Source organism: Athene noctua, chromosome 2 (assembly GCF_965140245.1).
Source record: "Athene noctua chromosome 2, bAthNoc1.hap1.1, whole genome shotgun sequence".
Taxonomy (NCBI): Eukaryota; Metazoa; Chordata; class Aves; order Strigiformes; family Strigidae; genus Athene; species Athene noctua.
The window spans coordinates 155,093,450-155,114,088 of NC_134038.1; the positions used below are offsets into that span (position 1 = coordinate 155,093,450).

Below are 20,639 nucleotides of genomic sequence, written 5' to 3' on the forward strand. Positions count from 1 at the left end.
ATGAAAGACCCAAATCAATCACGCTTTCGCTTCAAACCACAGTGAAGAACAAACATGTTAGGTTTGTACCACTATCAGGCAGAGACGATCAGAGAGTCTTTACAACATTTTTAAAACAGTGCCTTATTGGCGCATGCAAGGTTATACCTAGACAATCTGACCTCATTACTTTACAAAACAAATTTTAAAAAGCTCTAGCAGTAAGTTCTCTGATGAAGGCCACCATTGTTTTATTTTAGCTGCAGATGTCACTCACTTGCTTTGATACACAGTCTGATAACAGCATGAAGCAGATACAATCCAATGGTTTCAACTTTTGCCCCAATGGAAATTAGCCATTTGACTAACTCCGCTACTTCTTGCATCTTCTCACCATGTCCATACAACTCAGAAGTCTGATAACAAAGAGAATTATAACACATTATTTTTACATACCCAAAAGGCATTTCCTTCTTTAATTCTATTTCCATGGTTTTCATTCTAAGAATCAGTGGAACAATAACAATCAAACCATATCCACTGTAAAATGAAGCATTTATTATATATGTAACAATTCCAGTAGAAGCTCAAAACAAATACTCTTCTCATGCAAGATGTTCATGAATCTTAAAAAGAATCTTGTCCTGCTCTGAACAGCACTGAACCTAAAGTCTGTTTTATAATATGTATTTCTATAGTTCTTCTCTGTAATTGACTGCAACTTTCTGCCTTACACTTGCTGTATCTCAGTGCACATATCGCTCTAACTGGATATTGCACCTTTTAAGCTTGCATGAGGCAGTTTACGCAGGCAGTTACCCCAAAGCAAGAAAAGGTTGGATAAATACTTGAAACTGAGAAAAGGGAGACTAGAAGGAGGTTTGCAGAACTCTGACAACCAGACTTTTTACAGCTCAGGAGCCCCATGGATGTAGAGCAGGGAAAAGCCTTACTCTCATCCAGTCATGAAGCATCTAGCACTATTAAGACAACAATGATAATACAACTGCTCACACAAAAGAGAGCACAGCAGATAGAATTTTGGCCAGGTAAATTCCTAGAAGGTGATCTGATTAAAGTATGGAATTTAAAGGGAAGTTTACAAACCAAGAACTGGAAGCACATAGCCTGAGCAGAAGACAGCTGAACTGAAAAAGGATCTTCTAGCAAAGACTTAATGAACATGAAGCACAGTCTACAAGGGGTACAGTAATATGGGGATCTCTGGAGGTGGGTAGAGGAAGCTCAGACAGAAATTGAGACAATATGCCAGAAGGATCAGGACATGAGGGGGTGGTCGGAAACAGTGTTCAGACATAATTTCTCCATTTGTGCCAGTCATCTTTTTAAATAGCAGTCTTCACACATGCTTCCAACATCCACAAATAAATCTTTTTTTCTAACACCTCATGACAAATTTTGACTGGCAAGAATTACTGTTTGCGCACAGTTACAAAATCAAAATACAACAAATTACAGGGAGAATGTAGTGGCAGCAGTGGAAGTTTGAGTTGTCAGAAAGCCATGTTTTCTAATTTCTGCAAAAGAGAAGCAGTGCTTAGGGATCTTTTGTCTTGATTCTTTCAGTCTTTCACATGTACAACAAACCCACTACAACAGCTAAGACTGATGGGGCCGATTCAATAATGAAGGCCATCCTATTTTGCAAATGCAACCCACTTTTATCCTCCTCTCTCAGTGAAGCATCTTGATTTGCTTGCCTAGAAAGGAAGATTTTTTGCTAAGACACCCTACATGTGTCTTCTACTGTGCTGCCACACTTTACCATTAGTGTGAGGAGCACATTCAGTCCTTACAGGACCACTTTGCTGCTGTGCCCCAGGACAGGGTGCTGCTAAGAGCTGCAAACCACGGCAGTGGCAGTGGGCACCTTTGCTTGGGAGCTGCTTTAAGCTGAGGCTCTCATGCCTTTGTTCCCACCACAGCCATGCTGCTGCCTGGCCATGGGCCTGGCTGATCCGGGACCAAACCCTGAACCACCCTCCCTTCCCACAGAGATCCAAGTAAACACATGAGGGATGATGACGAGTAGCTGAAGTCCCATATAGGCTACTCTGCAGGCACTAACACAGCATACCTGCTTAATGATAGCTAACCAAGGCATGCTTGCGTATATTCATCCACTAATTCTTCTGCTATCATTATAAACAAGCCTACGAATAGATGTCAACTTGCTTTCTTTGCATTACCCTTATTTTTCAGAATTACTCCTGCTCACTCTGTCAGGCACCTAACTGAAATGCATTTATGGAAAAAGCCTCAACTTGAAATTATTATGACAAAAGCAACAGCCAAATGGCAAATTCTGGTATATTCCATCAATATGCCCTGAACTGTTTATTTGCCAGTCAGTAAATATCAAGCAAAGGTACTGTGTTGCCTGCAGTTAACATCTTCTAAAGCTTCCATGAGGAAAAACAGTGTTGTAAGAAATCTAGCATACTTCAGCATAAAGCCCAATGGAATTTCTCAATTAATGTGTAACCATATCTTTTAGAAGTAGGCTACATACAGCCGAACTATAGTTAATTAACTTATACACAGAAAGAAATGGAAGAACAAAACCAAAGAAATGGATACAGAGAATTTTTTAGTGGTCCGTAAGAAACATTCTACCTAACTGCAGTTGCAACAGGCTGGGCATCCACTGTGTGGTAACAGACACACACATTGTGAGATGCCTTTAGAAAGTTGGTATGTTACTGCTATGGACACCAGCTGCTCCCGAGTTGCTGAGCTGGTGAACTCCCAGCAGCTCCTGCCTCACAGTTAGCCTTCAGCTACACCCTGTTTCCCAAGGGGCCAGAAGCAGTGGCTGCACACCCCTTCATGCAATCAAAGCATTTTGGCAGGACACCCATGGCCAAAGGCGAACCCTACAAGGCCACCTGGCTCACACGGCGATGTGGGCAGAGACCCTGGGGTGTACCAGTGTGCTGGCACGGCACATGCACCAGGCAGGCACAGCCAACCTGCACCAAAGTATGTGTGAGCATGGCAATCCTGCCAGCACAGAAAGTTATGGAGGTTCCCAAATGCTACACAACATGAGGAATACAAGACAAAGAACAGAACAAGTTTCAGAAGAGCAACATAAAAATCAAATTCTGCTGTCTGCAGATGCCATCGTCTCAGCGAAAGGCATTAGGAATTGTGACTCCTGGGTCTATGACGACATGTTTACATCTTGCCAAAATCCTCTGAGTCATTTGTAAAGTGTCAGAGCCTTTAGGAAGAAAGTTTAGCAGTTGCTGCCTAGGTATAAAGCAACCTACCAAAAATGTGGGGCATTGAGGGAAAGGAAAATTCCAACACTGCACCCAGGTTCAACTCCCTGTAATCATACCCAGCACTGTGAAGCAGTCCAGAGACAGGATAGCGAAGTATAAAAATACCCTAACCCACGTATATCGTAAGTTCTAGTTGGAAAATACATCCAACTTAACTGATGTCAGACATTTTTTAGCATTAAATTGTCAGGTTACCAGCTTGACATGAATAGCTTGCTATACTTGAGAGGAAGAGGTCTTCTTTTGATCAAATTAAAGGAAATATTAAATTACATACAGAAATTACACAAATTAGGGATTTAAAAAAATTTTCACATGAAAAGGCACAAAATAGATGATTTAACATAATCATACAAAGTCCATATATTATTTTCCATTTTATTTCTCTTTGATCTGTTTTAGCCTTGCACACAATATGGAAAATCTCTCACTAAAGTAAACAGGAAGAAGAAATAGACACAAGAAAAAAAAAAAAAGATGCTACTTAACCTCAAAGAGATTCTTCAGTGATAACTGGTTGACTCTGAGATTGGTGGGCAATTCTTTCTTCTCAGACAACAACAACAGACAAGACTGGAAAAAAAACCACATTAGAGATCTCATAAGCACACTTAAAAACTTTGTCTTTCACTGCCTCATCAGATCTTGTAGGAAAGTAAATCAGGGATAACAACATTTCAGATTTTTTTTAAAGATCGTAACAGTTTATTGAATCTATCCATTTGTCAACTGAATGAATGTAATATACAGTGGACTGTGGGAAGTTATGACCAATGAAAGTTTCCTCAGAAATAAAAAACATGTAGAAAGGTCAGGCCCTAAAAGTCTCTCCAATAGCCCTTGGAAACGACCCTTTGCTTTAGAAATGGACCTTCACATTCATGGGCATGAGACTCCCCAGCTAGACCAACATCCTGAGCAGAAAGCAAGAAATGCACACTGCATCTTTTTCCATTTTCTGTTTCCCTAAAAACTTTAACTTGCTCCTTGAAATCCCACCTAGCTTCACCAGAGGATAAGGGAAGAAATATGGATGTCATCTACCTGGACTTCTGTAAGGTCTTTGATACAATCTCCCATAACATTCTTAGCTCTAAATTGGAAAGATATGGGTTTGATGAATGGACTATTGGACAGATAACAAATTGGTTAGATGGCTGCATCCAGAGAGTTATAGTCAATAGCTCAGTGTCCAAGTGGAAACCAGTAATGAATGGTGTCCCTCAGGGGTCCATACTGGGATCTGTACTATATAATATCTTCATCAGTGACATGGATAGTGGGATTGCACGGTGCACTCAATCACTCAGCAAGCCTGCAGATGGCACCAAGCTGAGCGATGCAGCTGATATGCTTGAGGGACAGGATGCCACCCATAGGGACCTTGACAGGCTTGAGGAGCAGGCCCATGTGAACCTCAAGATGTTCAACAAGGCCAAGTGCAAAGTCCTGCATGTGGGTCAGGGAAATCCCCAGTATCAATACAGACTGGGGGATAAAGGGACTCAGAGCAGCCCCATGGAGAAGGACCTGGGGATACTAGTGGATGAAAAATTGGATATGAGCTGGCCATGTGCACTTTTAGCCCAGAAAGCCAACCATATTCTAGGCTGCATTAAAAGAAGTGTGGCCAGCAGGTTGAGGGAGGTGACACCCTCCCTCTACTCTGCTCTGGTGAGACCCCACCTGCAATACTGCATCCAGCTCTGGGGTCCTCAGCACATGGAAGACATGGACCTGTTGGAGCAAGCACAGAGGAGGCCACAAAAATGATTGGAGGGATGGAACATCTCCTCTATGATGACAGGCTGAGAGAGATGGGGTTGTTCAGCCTGGAGAAGAGAAGGCTCCAGGGAGACTTTTTTGCAATAAGGCCTTTCAGTACATAAAGAAGTCTTGTAAGAAAGGCTTTTTAACAAGGCCTGTAGTGATAGGACAAAGGGCAATGGTTTTAACCTGAAAGAAAGTAGGTATAAACTGGACATAAGGAAAACATTTTTTATGATACATGTGGTGATACACTGGAACAGGTTGCCTAGAGAAGATGTGGATGTCTCATCATTAGACACTTTCAAGGGCAGGCTGGACGGGGCTTTAAAGAACTTCATCTAGTGAAAGATGTCCCTGCCCACATTACGGGAGTTGGATGGTGAAAACGGGGTTGTGGTCAGTCCATACCAATCCCTCTCTGTCACTCCCTCCTCTAGCACGGGTCCTCCATGGGCTGTGGTTCCTGTCAGGAACCTGCTCCTGCATGGTCCCTCCACAGGCTGCAAGAGGACTCCTGCTCTGGGCCTGGAGCACCTCCTCCACCTCCTGCCTCTTCTCCGACCCTGGTGTTCACAGGGCTGTTTCTCTTATTTTTGCCCCCTCACTCTGTCAGGCAGTGTTTTTATCCTTTTTAAAAACACACTTTCCCAGAGGCACCACTATCATGGCTGAGGGGCTCAGCTGGGCCCTGGGGGGTCACTGGAGCTGGCTGGAACAGGCCGTGTCTGGCACGGGGCCACCCAGCCTCTCCTCCCAGAGGCCCCTGCAGACCCCACTGCCACCACCTCACCACCAACATTCAATACAGGTGTAATTGTGACAATGATCCTTTTTTTTTTTTAAAAAAAAAAAGTCACTATAGAGAAGAGGATTAAAATATTTTCTGGTGATTCACTTTCTGATTTTTCTAGAAGATCTGGTTTTGTTCAACAACCATGTACTTCCACTGGGATACTCCTTTATTTGTGGGTCTTTCACAGATAGCTTCAAATATCCAGCTTGTCATACAGAAGGAAAAAGGACCAGAAATAAACATGGGTTTTTTTCCCTCTGATTTCTTTCAAAAATAATGACTCTAGATGGCACCATAACTGTAACAGAGACAACAGCAAGAGAGAAATGGGATTTCAAGTTCATTGTATTCCTTCAAGAAATTAATTTCAGAAATTATTTATCACTAAAAGTATTTTTCAAGTCTTAAAAAATCAAGACATTTGAACCAGGGAACAATAAACATTCATTAGTTTAGATTTTAAAGGCAAAACAAGCTTACCCTGAAGAGGTAAGAACATGAGCAGCAGCAGGTAACACAACAACAGACTTACCCGCCACTTCCCTTTCTGGGCCAACCTTTCTATCACCGCTTGCCAAATCAGTGCATCAAACCTTGCACTGAAAATATAATCATATGCGGGGGAAAAAGTTCGTGGAAAGACTCGTTCATCTGCAAGAATAGGCAATCAATAAAATTCTTTAGTATACACAGCACTTTTAAAGTTGGGGGCCTCCAACTTCATTGCACAATAAATTACTTCATTGCACAGTGACAATATTAGCACTGATTAAAACCCATCAGAATGCCAAATGAGGGCTTAAATATCCTGGCCTCCCAACTGATATGGCACTGTTATTAGCACCCAGTCTTCATTTAACAAGGGAAAAAAAAATTATGGCCTGCCCTCAAGAAACACATTTAAGCCCCAAGACCTTGTGACCCCTGTAGCAGTTCTTCCACTTGTGGGTAAGCCCACCTATGGACGCTGCTAAAACTAGTCAAGATCCTTAACACAGGGCTACAAGTTTAAGTAAATGCAGCAGGGGCACAACCCAAAATCTTCTGGCAAGCCTACAGGTCCCATCAGACAAAGCCTGTGAACCAGACAAAAAAGCAAGTAGAGAAGAGACTGAGGAATGGGCAGGGAGACACAGTGTGGACATTGCTCAGAAAAACCCACACTATGCAACAGAAAGGCCAAACTCCCTCTTTTTATTGTTGGTAATTACTAGATGAGGGAAGGTGCCCCACACTGGAATACACTGCACTGTAAATTCAAGATAAAGCTGAGTATCTTCTAACTATTTTCAAATCTACCTAGCTAAGAGAAAAGCAGAGTAGTATGGACAAAAACCACTAAAATCTTTGGAGCTGGGAGCTCCAAATGTCCAGCCTTGTCTCCCTGACTGAATTTTGATCTTTTCTAACTGTCCCACAATCGACATGTTCTTGTGAGACAGCACACTCCCTTGCACGGTGTTTTGGGACTGTTGGCATATGCTGTATACAAACTGGACCAAGTTCACTACATCCTTTTGATTAGGCCTCTCAACATATTCATAATCCTCAAAGAGACCTGAGGCACTAAGGACCAAAGGAATCATCCATGAAGGACACCCTACCAAGGATTTGTATTGTCATCACTACTGAAAGGGTCTTAGAAAAATTAAGCTCTTGAGTTTACCATTCACACTTATGAAGATTCCTGCTACAAAATCAGCAACTTGAGTTCGATCTGCAGAAGCACTCAGGAGAATCAAACCTTTATGAAACATAGAAATCGCCTGATTAGAGTCTGATAACATGATCAATGAGTGGCCAGCTCTATAGTAAGCCTGAGAAAAAAGAACAAAAAAGACCATTGTTGGGAAAATATTCAGAGATCTTTACTACAAAACAAAATGTTATCATTTTTTCCTAAATTCTCCAATTATGCTATAAAAATGACATGCAGTACTATTTTTACAGCTTCTCACACACACATCCAAAAAAAGTGCAATAAACAGCCCTTGAAATTCACAATAAGCTATGAAATTCACAATAAGCTACTGATATCAACCCAGATACTAAGCATGATAAATCCTGGAATGGAAAACTTGGAAAATAACTACAGGATAAAATATATACTTATAGCAACTAGCTATATTTTAACGTCCACTGGACGGGATTTTTTTTTGTGTCACAAGGTCCAGAATATATGTTTATGTCCACATGTCACTGCATTTTGCAGTATTTATCACAATGCATAGATTCTTCAGCCAATGGCACCTAAACATGTTTATATTCACCACCAAACTAGGTTGTACTGGCTCAGAGTCACAGTGGAGTCTATTTGTTCAAAACAGATAGCTGGCATGCTGCAATACAGCCGAAGTTAAATTGGTATTTGCATGCAATTTTACCATATCTAAATCAAGTATCTTCTACCACAGTCTCTGGGAGTCTGTAGTGGCTAGTCTAGAAGACTATTTTGTTGTACATAAAACCCAATCCAAGTGTATGCCTCTGTATCAGAAATACTGTACGACTGCTCCTTATTCCTAACAAATGAATATTTGAGTCAATGTGCTCTTAATCAACGTGTACTTAATCACAAGTGTATCTGTAGTGTATTGTTCTGTCCACTGAAAATACGATATGACCTTGAGCACCATGTACTGTTCCCAGGAACACATAAAGAATATTAGGGCACACTGCCCAAGGGAGCCTTCAAAGCTCAGTCCCCATCCCAGACCTGACTGCTGTCAGTGACTGACGGATCTGTACTGTGAGCCAGGCTCTGTAAGACCGCAAGTGAACACAGAGCTAGTGAACCTCACCACAGACAGGATCTGCAGAGCATGCCATGGCCTGGCCAGAGCCTGGCCAGTGCTGCATCACACCAGGGTCTCCAGTACTACAAGGGCACATAAGATTTTATTACTTGATATCGCCCTGTCTGGGATATTAATAAAACAGTTATGTTTCTTGAAAGCATTGGTGCCTCTCTTGTTGGGACCCAGAAAGAACAAGCACCTCCTGGTGCAAAAGTGAGCTGCTTCATTTTATTAAAAGTAATATTATAGTAGTGATTCTGATGCTTATGTAGAGTCAGACACTGATTCTGAAATTTTATGCTGTATTTGTTTATCACACCTCAAGAACAAAACACAATAAAAAGCAGATATTGACACTTGTTTTACAAAGTAAGGCATGCAAAAACTGCCAGCTTTAACATCTGAATACCTTAACATACTCCGGATCCCAGTGTAAGCTCTGGTAGGCTGAAAACACTGCTTCTCTCCATTTACCAAGGCTGTACAAGGCAGTTGATTTGTTGCAGTGTAACACAGCTATGTCCTTGGAACACCTAAAAACACATTTTAGCATAATTGTTTATTCGTTTAAAAAAAGATTAATTGTACTTTATAGTTAGCAACAAGAAAAGAAGTATCACCCACCTAACAAAATTACGAGGTAAAAATGGAGCTGTAGAAAATAAAGACAATTTGAACATCAGCTAAAAAATCTCTTAAGTGACATCTTAAGTGATACCTTTGTGATATCCTGGTCTCTTCCAAAGCAGAAAGCCAACCCATTGGAATAATGGAGTATGAGGATTTATAAAGAGTTTACACCATCTCGACACACCTAGATATGGCTCAATGAAAGCCAGTGGCCAAGAACAGGTGAAAACAGACACCTGAATGGAAGCTGATAGATGGAAAAAATGCTAAACACATTTTGGTCACCAAAACTCAACCTAAACGCATTTTACTGTATCACCAGTTGATTAAGTCAACAGAATTATCCACATTTACACCAGCGAAGAAATAAAGAAATACATTTTACAGAGAGAATAAAGTATATAAAGCATCTGCTGGATCCAAGTGAGTTTCTGGAAAGAGCTGCACAAAAATTACAGGACTACAGCCCACGGGGTACTGGGGAGCCTGTAAAGCTTGTCTTGCCCGTGCTCAAATAGTATGTGCCACAGAGATGCATCCTTCATCTTATTCCTACATACTAATTTACACGCTCTTTAAGGTTGCTTCAACTACACTGAACGTGTTCAGAGCACACTCTTGCACGCAAGGAAATCCTGACGAGGCCACCTCTGGCAAGGGGAAAGGAGACGTATGATGAAGGCCCACAGCCTGCGAGGGGCAGGCACTGGAGGTAGCCTGCTCACCTCTGTCCTTGCCCAGCCCTACTCCCTGCGTATGCTCCAGGCTTAGTTTACTACTTAGTCTAAATGGCTAATAGTCAAAATAAATGAATAGCTGGTGTTAAATCAGGTTAACAGGAGTGTTAATACAAGTTAGTAATGAGTATTTAATAGGTAACATAATACTCAACTATTCAATCATTAATAGCATTAGCAATTGATGTTAACTGATGAAAACAAGGACCTAACATTTGGAAAGAAATACCCAAAGAACTCTTCTGCTGAAAAATTATTTTTTGACAAATCTGAGAATACTAAGAAAGACCAAATAACTAGAACAAAGTAACCTGCATGAGTTATTTTAAAGATAATCAGATGACCCAAGTAAAAACAGGTCACAGACATGACCCAGTACAAGGTAGAATCACACCAAGATTAATCCACATGTCAGTAGGTCAACTAAGAAACATAAATAATTTAACATAAACCAACATGGTTTATGGAAAATTAATTTGAGCTTTAATTACACTAATTTATAATTGATGCTTATATAAAAATATTCAGATTACAGTAACTAATCTCCCACATATGTCAGGAACAGCAATTCCTCTCGAATTATAAAACTGGTACACTAAAAGAGTGTGACAAAAGATACAACAAAACCAGATGTCGGGGCAGGAAATACATTTCTGAGTTAACTGTAGTACTGTACAAATTTCAGATTTGTCTTATGGTTTACATCTTGTCATTCAAAAATACTTACTGGACCCATTGCATTAAACAACCGAGCATATGTAGAGCTTGATCATACTTTCTGATGGCCAAAGAGTAATTTCCATTTTTGAAATCCTGATTCCCTTCTTGTCTCATAATCTGTGCATATTCCATGGCATCCATTGCTAATTAAGAGAGAAAAAAAAAAAAACAAACAAAAGCATTGATTTATGAGACACTTCTTCCCCTAAAATTCACTTAAATTTTCACCTTAGCTTTTGCATATTTGAAAAGGAGGACAAAAGAGCATATCTTTTTTGTTTGCTGCACTTGGAATAGTTAAATATAACTCAGGTGATAGCCTCATCTTTGCTGTTGATGCCTCAACTTGCCATTTATTTTTTAATCAACCTCAGCTAACCAGATCTACAATTGGTATGCATTTCTTTCAGTTTTCCTCCTCAAGTCTTAAACCAATTTTTAAAATTAAGATTCCAAATTATTTAAATGTGAGTACACAAACTAAATGGGAGGAAATATCCAAGAGAACAAACAGAGTTCATATGCTTAAGAAATACATGAAACTATACATCTCAATTACTTAAACACAAAACTTATTTACTTGCTCTTTATTTATCCTTATGACTTTTTTGTCCAGCCTCTCTGGCCAGACATTCAATAATCCAATGTACATAAAACTGCTTTGAAACTTGATTACTCCATGAAAATACTGTAACATAAGTATATTAATAGTGCATAAGGACCTTGAATCAGATTTAAAACAGTTATTAAAATTATTATAGAAAGGAGCTAAAGAAAACAAAGGTTGAAACAGGCATCAACTGCAACTGACTGAAAAAATATTTTATCATTAAAATCGTAAATTCAGGTTCATTACCTAAAACTGATCACATGGTCAGGCAGGTAGATAAAGGAAAACACAAGAGGAAAACCAGCTACATGTATGTTGAGAAACAGCACATCAATGTCACAAACAAGAGAAAAATCCAGTGCTAAAGCCTGAATCATTCTTCACGGATTAATTTTATGATTAAAAGCCATTTCCATTACCTGCAAAAACCTGTTGTTGTGGTTTAGGCCCAGCTGGCAACTAAACATCACACAGCTGCTCACTCACTCCTTCCCGCCCTGGTGAGATGGGAGAGAGAATCAGAAGAAAAACATCAAAAACTCATAGGTTGAGAAAAAGGCAGTTTAATAGGACAATACAAGGGGAAAAGAAGTAATAATGACATTAATACTAATAAAAGAATACAGGAAGTGAGTGATACACAATGCAATTGCTCACTACCCAGGAACCCGATGCCCAGGCCATTCCTGAGCAGCAGCCCCCCAATCAGATTTCCTCCTAGTTTATATACTGAGCATGACGCCACATGGTATAGAATATCCCTGTGGTCAGTTGGGATCACCTGTCCTGGCTGTGTCCCCTCCCAGCTTCTTGTGCCCCTCCAGCCTCCTCGCTGCTGGGGAGGGGTGAGAAGCTGAAAAGCCCCTGACTGAGCATAAACACTGCTTAGCAACAACTAAGACATCAGTACGTTATCAACATTATTCTCATCCTAAATCCAAAACACAGCCCTGTACCAGCTACTAGGAAGAAAATTAACTCTATCCCAGCCAAAACCAGGACACATAATCTGCAAGATCTCTTCACAACAGAGCAAGCAGATATTTTTAAGTATATGAACCTACAGACAAACCAAGAAATACAACCAACGTATTTTCTCTATAGTACTCCTCATGATGAACCCGAAACATTGAGAATCAGTGCTGTATTGCAAACACAGAGGTATGAAGAGGCAACGCTATGGAAGGCACGGTGCCTCTCTCTGGTGGTTTAGTCCCGGACGGGACCCAAGACCACACTGCCGCTGTCCCTCCCCCACCCTCAGACCGGACAGGGCAGGGAATGAGATACAAACCCCGGGGTTGAGATAAGGAAAAATTTAATACAACAGTGTAACAATAACAAAGCGAACAACAACGATAACAGTAACAGTAACAACAATGAACAGAACAAGAGATATACCGCACGGATACAGCAGTGAGGGTATCGACCTGGACAAAAGCCATCCCAATGCTCTCCTTGCGATTGGGTGCCCACACCTGATGTCAGCATGGTATCAGATAACCTGGCTAGAGCCCCCTCCCCACTGCTGAGGAAACTTCACCCTATCCTAGCTGAACCAGGACACTCCCTCACTCACCCAAGCGCAGGAGGCGCTCGGAAGGATGACACCTGCGCTAAGCAGAGAGGAGAGCAGCAGCCCAAAGCCCTGGAGAGGCAAAGCTGAAGAACCAGGTGCAACTGCAAAGCTCAGATCCAGGCTGCTTCAGGCTGTCTGGGAAAAGGCCTGTTGGTTGTTATGTCTTATTTAATTAAACAAATAAACACTCTGTGATGATGTCTGCAATCCAAACATCACCTCGCTAATTCCAGGGAAGGACCAAGACCAGATGAAATTCCCAGCTATAAACTAAACTGAAGAAAAATAGGTCTCACCTACATGGGGAGGTATGATGATCAGTCACACTAGAGGAGCAATAACATTTACTCTAGGCAAACTAAATCACCACTTAATTTTAAAATATATACTCTACATTTTTCAAATACTATTTATCCAGACAGAGAATCAAGTGCACTCGTAGCATAAGTGGCACTTTTTTAGACTGCATGGTATAAGCACTGTCAAGGTGAAGAAAGCATCAGTGCAAAGAATAAAAAGCAAGTGGTAAATGATTGTTCTATCTCATATTTTTGTAATTCTTTTAACTTTTTAGCATCAGAAGGTTAGATAAATTACTTTCACCCAAAATAATACCAAAATAGTTCAACTACACAGGAGCTTCTTCATGCAGGAATACATACGAACCTGTGGTTTTCTAAATCATAGTTGAATTGCAAGCTTTTTCTATTTTTTTAAGAAAGTTATGCTTCTACTTAGGGTGCAATTTTTATCCAGAATTACAGCAAAAGACACCCCAATTGCAACATACATTTTTTAAGGACCTTCAAATGTGTACTGTGCCGAGAAATTTTGGAACCAAGCTCCCTGTTTCAGATCAGGAGGCAGCATCCCCTCCCCACTCCAGGGGGCAGGGTTTCCAGCAAAACACAAATTCCCATCTTTTTCCAGTACTGGAGTTTCCCAGCCAAAACTCCAAACTGTAGGACATTTAAATAACAGGGATTCTGCTGCAGCTTTAGCAACTACACCCAAGTTTGCAGACACAAGAGATACACAGGCATGCAAATCTGACATCTAAATTAATGATCCAAAAGAATCGCTGTGCTGACTATTGCCTAACATCTTCCTGAAGCATAACCAATTTTAACTCAAAACCAGTGGATTAACTGAAGACCTATTATATAAAGTCTACCGAGCATGGCGAGCATTAAACAAATATGTTGCCTATTACTCCGGCTTAACCGGCACAGGTAAAGGTCACAACTGCATCTGAATATAACTACAGAAAGATTTTGTTACAGTTGAGTGCTATGGGTTTACCCCAGTGGGCAGCTAAGCGCCCCACACACACTCCCAGTGGGATGCGGAAAGAGGAAAGGAAAAGTAAAAGCAACAAAACTTGGGGGTCGATTAAAATTGTTTAATAAGCAAAAGAGAAGTGGAAGGAGAAAGAAAACAAATGATACAAAGACAATCATTCACCACCTCCCACACGTAGACCAATAACTGTCACAGCCCAAAAGGAGCCGTTTAGGACAGGCTCCCTCCCCCTGAAACCTACAACCAAGTTTGAGACACCCGTGGGCTGAATTAAGGTGAAATGACACCAGCCAACCAGTTTAACAATTTATTAATACAAAATACAGGGCAAGTGGTTAGATGCAGTAACTCAATGGCAACTATTTAACTGGATAACTTAACTGGACAAGCAAGTCCAGTGCTACATGTTTTTACTTGGATGTAGTTATAATTTGTTAAATAGAAATAAAGGGGGAGAAGGTGGGGGGAGGGAGGGAGGGAGGCAGGCAGGCAGGCAGAGGGAGATCTACCCATGGGTCCAGTGGCATCCCATTGGTCCTCTTGATTCTCAGTGTCTTGGTGGTGGGAGTCCCCCCCCTAGCTTCTGATGGCACTATTTTCACATAGTCTAAGTCCCACAGTCTCTGCCAGGTTCCAAGAAACTTCATGCATATTCATGGTGGGCGTGGTGTCATGTGATGGTAGGCATGGTCTGGTTTGATACAGGCTTCGTGTGTCCCAGGTGGTTGCAGGGAGACTATTTCAGGGGTCGCATCATCTAAGACCCACCCCAAAGTCAACAACCTAGCATCCTGCAACTGCACAGTTAGTTGTTGACAAGCATTAAAACCACACATTCTTGCCTAGTTCTAAACCACAGGACGTATCATTGGGTCCTAACTGTGAAGGGCCGGAAACCAGTGTTTTTTTCTTGCTTGTGGTTTCCTCTGTACCAAGAAATGTTTCAGAGAAATCTCCATACATCCATTGGCCACAATGCCCAGCCAGTTCCCAAGCTAGGGATGGCTAATCTCCCTAAGCCCCCTCCTCTCCCTTTTTATTGCTGAGCATGACTTTACATGGCATGGACGATCCCTTCGGTCAGTTCGGGTCATCTGCCCAGTGGTGTCCCTGTCCTGGCTTCAGCTGGGATAGAGTTAATTTTTCTTCTTAGCAGCTAGAGTAGTGCTATGGTTGCTCTTTTTCAGTTGGAGTATAGCGGTTTTCTGATCCTCTGTAACCCCAACTCCAAAACCCCAGAGGTCAACCCTGAGTCTCCCCTGGTGCTCTCTGACAGAGACTCCAGGTAGGGCCACTCTCCCCAGTTGCAGTGTAGAGCACATTTTTAACATCCTGTCCTGTTCAAACTGGCCTAAGGGCTACTGCATGAATTATTTTTCTGTTTAATTTGTTCAAAGGCTTGTCACTGCTCAGGATCACATATAAAATCATTCCTTTTCCAGGTCAATTGATAGAGAAAGCTTACAATCTGACTGTAATTTGGAATGTACAGTCTCCAGAAGCCCACAACGCCTAAAAAAGCTTGTGTTTCCTTTTTGTCACTCAGTGCATGTCCCGACCCAAACTGGAAGCCCAGAGCGTCGCAACCCTTCTGTGATCCCCTCAGGTTAAATTAAGGTGAAACAACACCAAATGACCAGTTAAAATGTTTTACTTGTGGTGGAAAACAACTTAAACTTGGAAAAGGATAATAAGCAATGTGATCTCTTATAAATCTATAAGAAAGAAAAGAATGCAAAGCAAAGAAAAAGAAAGGAGAGAAAGTAAGTCAAAAAAATACAGATCACCACCCCTGGATCCAGTGTTGTCTCAGGTCTGGTAATCCTGGGTGGTGGGTGCACACACAGCAAAGTTTGTCACCTTTTAAACTCATTTTGTCAGCTGATTAGCATACTAGATGAGGAGGGGCAGGTATTCCACAAACTCATTTCCATGAGAGATGAGGAAAAAGGTGGAGCATGGGTTCCAACTGAGTCGGTGGTCGTACTCATCCTACCCACCTTTGTTTCTTCCTGTTCCCAGAGATTTTTGCTGACTTCATGCCTCTTATCAGTCATCCCAGAAATGCTCACCTCTTATCAGTTCTTGTTACCACTTCAATGGCAAAGGCCTGAAGTAACTAGCAAGGCAAGCATGGTGTCTGGTTTGCACAACAGAGCGACAAAGTATCGGGCTTAAACAATAGAGCCAGTGATTAGTGGTACTTGTGCTTGAGGGGAAACATTTGGTTTCACTCAGTCCAGTTTCCCTCCTTTGAGGCTTATCTAAGGAGTTTGTCAAGGCAACTGCAAGGGAGTGGGGGGTGCATCCTTCCATACACTCCTGTTTCCTTGGGTGACATTCCTTAGAGTAATCCAAAGGCCACAGCTTGTCCTTTGAGGTTTTCTGTGTCGACCAATGTTTGAGGCATTACTTCCTTGAGTTCCTTACAGGGGGGATGTAGCTGTTATTTCATTAATCACATTCATCAGAATCTGACAATGTCCATTTTCCCATTTGATTCCTAAAAACTGTATCTCCTGTGCAGGTCCCTTGACCTTTCCCTGCTTTATGGTAAAACTGGCTCTCAGAAGGATTTGACTATTTTCTCCCCTTTCTCAAAAACTCTGTCTGCTGTATTACCCCATACATTAAAGTCATCAATGTACTGCAGGTGTTCTGGGGCTTCACCCTGTTCCAATACAGTCCGGATCAGTCCATGGGAAATGGTGGGCCTGGGTTTCCACCCCTGGGGCAGTTGATTCCAGGTATATTGGACACCTCTCCAGGTGAAAGCAAAGCACGACCAGCACTCTGCTGCCAAAGGGATGGAGAATAACTCATTAGCAACATCAAACATGGCATACTACTTTGACTCTAGTTCGTATGGAAGCTGTAGTGCATCTGGCACAGCAGCACTCAGCAGTGGCGTGAATTCATTCAGGGCACAACAGTCTACAGTCAATCTCCTTTCTCCATTAGACTTTTGTACTGGCCGTATGGGTCTGTTAAAGGGGGAGCGTGTCTTGCTGATCACTCCTTGGCTCTCTAACCAACGAATCAGTTCATGGATATGAATTAGAGCATCTCAGTTGGTGTAATATTGCTGTCGGTGCACTGTGGTAGTAACAATTGGCACCCATTGTTCTTCGGCCCTCAGCAATCCCACAACAAGAAGGCTCCTCTAGGAGACCGGGCAACCCAGACAATTTTTCAATTTCCTCTGTCTCCAAGGCAGCTATAACAAAAGCCCACTGATACCCTTTTCGGTCCTTAAAATACCCTCTCCTGAGGTAATCTATACGAAAAATGCATGAAGCTTTGGGCCAGTCACAATAGGGTTCTTTTGACACCCATTCATAGTAAGGCTCACCTCAGCCTCCAACACAGTCAGCTGTTGAGATCCCCCCTGTCACTCCTGAAACAGAAATGGGTTTTGCCCCTTTAAAATTCGATGGCATTAGGGTGCCAGTGTCCACCAAAGCCTTATACTCCTCGGGGTCAGATGTGCCAAGCCACTGAATCCACACAGTCCAATAAACTTGATTGTCTCTGTCCTCCGCCTGGCTGGAGGCAGGGTCCTTCTAAAGTTGGTCATAGTATCCACTATTGATGAATGGGTCAGTGTGGTTTCAGAGCAGCTTTCAGTCTCATCTTGGTCACTCACTTCTTGTGAATACAAATCAGAAGTTTTTCTTATAGGATCACGAGCAAAGTTAACCTTTCCGCTCTTTTGGGGCAACCGATTACTGGAAACTGGAGCAGCATTTCTCCTGAAAGAACCTCAATTCATAGTTGTTCTCCCTTCCAACTCACATATCTGCTCTTCTAGGATATAGACAAGTTTTCCATTCTGTTTTCTCATGTCTTCTCCATGGTCACACAGGTGATACCATAGGTTCCCCTGTGGGGTGTACCGGTTCTCTCAAGTAGGGAAACACTAGCTGAAATCCTAGTCCACGCAGGTGGGGACATATCCCAAGAATTCCAGCAACTCAAAGAGGATAGTTTTTCCAGAGCCTCAACGAGAAAGAGAGATTTTCTTCATACTGCTGGAGTCGGCAAGCCAATTCATCTACCATTGGTCCCTCATGATCTCTCCAGTCCATTAGTGTTAATGCATTGGCATATGATGATGGTGTGCTCCGTATAAACTTCTGCCACATGGGCCGGGCCATTGGACTTCATCTGGATCTGTGGGTAGCCGTGTGTTATCTGGGTCATAGTAAACCATCTCCCACATGGCTATCTTCCTCAAGTATTGAATACCTCTCTCCACAGTGGTCCACTTACTTGGATGACATATAACATCTTCCTTGAAGGGATACCTCTCCCTCACACTTGGAGTCACATCCAGAGACTGAGATTTAGTGTCTTCTCTCCAACTGCTTTGTTGATGCCCCCTTCCCTAGACAGGGATCCCAGCTGCCTAGCCTCCCCACCCTCTAATTCCACACTACTGGCCCCACCATCCCAGCATCAGAGCAGCCAGGTAACAAGTTGCTCACCCGGATGGCGGCTAAAATCCTTTCACATGTCTCGCAACTCTCTCAGGGATAAGGATTGGGTGACTATCACTGGTTCTGCCTCCTCCTACTGTTCTCGTGATGGGTCTGGTTCATCACCACCCTGTACACCACGAGGGGATTTTCTTGTGTATTTCTTCTGTATGGGAGCAAGTGACACCGTCATGGGTTGGTTCTCTGGTTCAGCTGCAGCACCTGTCCTCGGGTACAGGTGCTCGGGAACAGGTATAGCGGCTGCAGTTTCTGTTGTGGACTTGGGAGTGGTTGCAAAGTCTGTTGTTTTGTTACCAGATTCAGAGCACTTCTCTTCCTTTTGAGGGTGCTGAACAGTGTTTAATAGCACCCGGTAAGTGTGGGCTATGACCCAGCATGCTGCAGTGAGCTGTGCCTCTCTGGAATTACCCAGGTGACAACATACTTTTTCCAAATACTTTACTAGTTCTTCGGGATTCCGCACCTGTTCAGGTGTGAAGTTCCAATACACCGGAGGTGCCCACTGTTTTGGATACTTGTCCATGCTACTCCACAACCCCAACCACTCATAATTCTTCAACCTCGGGGCAGATCTCCAAGTGATACTCTTTAATAGTTGTTTAACACTGAACAAAGCCTAAACCAAATGCAGGAACACACTGGCTCCTAGCAGTAGGATGACCATGTTAATGTCAACATTCCAAGAATATTTGAAATTCCTGAAATTCTCAAACTTAACTGTAAATAGCCCCAGGACTGATGACTGCATCGTGTCATAGATCAGCATTACACAGTACAGCAAAATCAAAAATTTAACCCAACTCTCATGGGTGGTGAGCAGCAGCATGGGGACTACATACAATAAATCAGGTGATAAAATCTAAAGGAGCCAAACAATAGACATTATGACCCAATCTGTCGTAATCTCAACCTTCAGGCCCCACGCTGGGCACCAAAATGACTGCTGTGGTTTGAACTCGGCCAGTAGCCAATTACCATGCAGCCAGTCACTTACTTTTCCCCCCCCGCCCCTGTGAAATAGGGGAGGGACAAAAAAAGGAGAATTCATAGGTTGAATAAAAAACAGTTTAGTAATAGTAACAAAACAACAGTAACAACAGCAAGTGCAAACAGGTAATACACAATGCAGTTGCCCACCACCCAGCAACCAGTATGCAGCCCGCCTCTAGCAGAAATCCCAACAGCACAAAAGATGCCGCCACACGAGAAGCCAAAATGAGCAAGCACCCGCCTCCTTTATATATTGGGCATGACGTCACATGATATGGAATACTCCAATGAGCAATCCGGGCCCAGCCCTCCAGCTGTGCTCCCTCCCAGCCCAAGGAAAATTAACTCCATCCTGGCCGAAACCAGGACACAGGTTGCCAACTCTTATGTTATTGTGATAGTCCACGTCCCACTGAACTGCTTCAGTCAGACTATCCTTAGAGCAGGGCAGTTTTGCAGGTTTACAAGGCTAAGTTATGATTCCTCTCACTTCAGCTGATATGCTTGAAAACACAAACAAAGACTGTCCAGAAAACCCATTTGTCATTCTTGAAAAATGTTGTGTTCCTTACACCACCTACCCATCTCAAGTGGCCAGCTTGTGCTTTCTGAATACTCAAAGTTGGCAATACGAGAAACTATACAAATCCAAGAGTGAACTGAAGCAGTTGGCTTGTTCTGCCTTATGCTGGGTTTGTGTGGCAGGGTTTTTGGTAGCAGAGGAGGGGGATACAGTGGTGGCTCCTGTGAGAAGCTTCTCAAAGCTTCCCTGGCTCCAAGTCAGACCTGCCTCTGGGCCAAAGCCAAGCCAATTAGCGATTGTGGCTGCATCTCTGTGATAACGTATTTAAGAAGGTAAATCTGGGAAGAGGAGGGGAAGTTGTGAGGAGGAGTTACAAAAAGAACACCTTTGCACACCTT

At 42.5% G+C, this 20,639-nt stretch overlaps 1 protein-coding gene across 2 annotated transcripts in view; it reads right to left on the bottom strand.

Moving 5' to 3' along the window:
* The window catches only part of TRANK1 (tetratricopeptide repeat and ankyrin repeat containing 1), a 63,007-nt gene that overhangs the window by 35,290 nt on the left and 7,078 nt on the right, over nucleotides 1–20,639 (bottom strand). For both annotated transcript variants that reach the window (XM_074900786.1, XM_074900785.1), the window contains exons 2-8: nucleotides 11,768–11,845; nucleotides 10,746–10,881; nucleotides 9,061–9,184; nucleotides 7,520–7,670; nucleotides 6,386–6,504; nucleotides 3,780–3,863; nucleotides 257–395 (exon numbers count right to left, since the gene is read on the bottom strand). In XM_074900786.1, coding sequence (XP_074756887.1) covers nucleotides 257–395; nucleotides 3,780–3,863; nucleotides 6,386–6,504; nucleotides 7,520–7,670; nucleotides 9,061–9,184; nucleotides 10,746–10,879 — 751 coding nt within the window. In that variant the 5' untranslated portion in view covers nucleotides 10,880–10,881; nucleotides 11,768–11,845. The remainder of the gene's footprint in view (nucleotides 1–256; nucleotides 396–3,779; nucleotides 3,864–6,385; nucleotides 6,505–7,519; nucleotides 7,671–9,060; nucleotides 9,185–10,745; nucleotides 10,882–11,767; nucleotides 11,846–20,639) is intronic.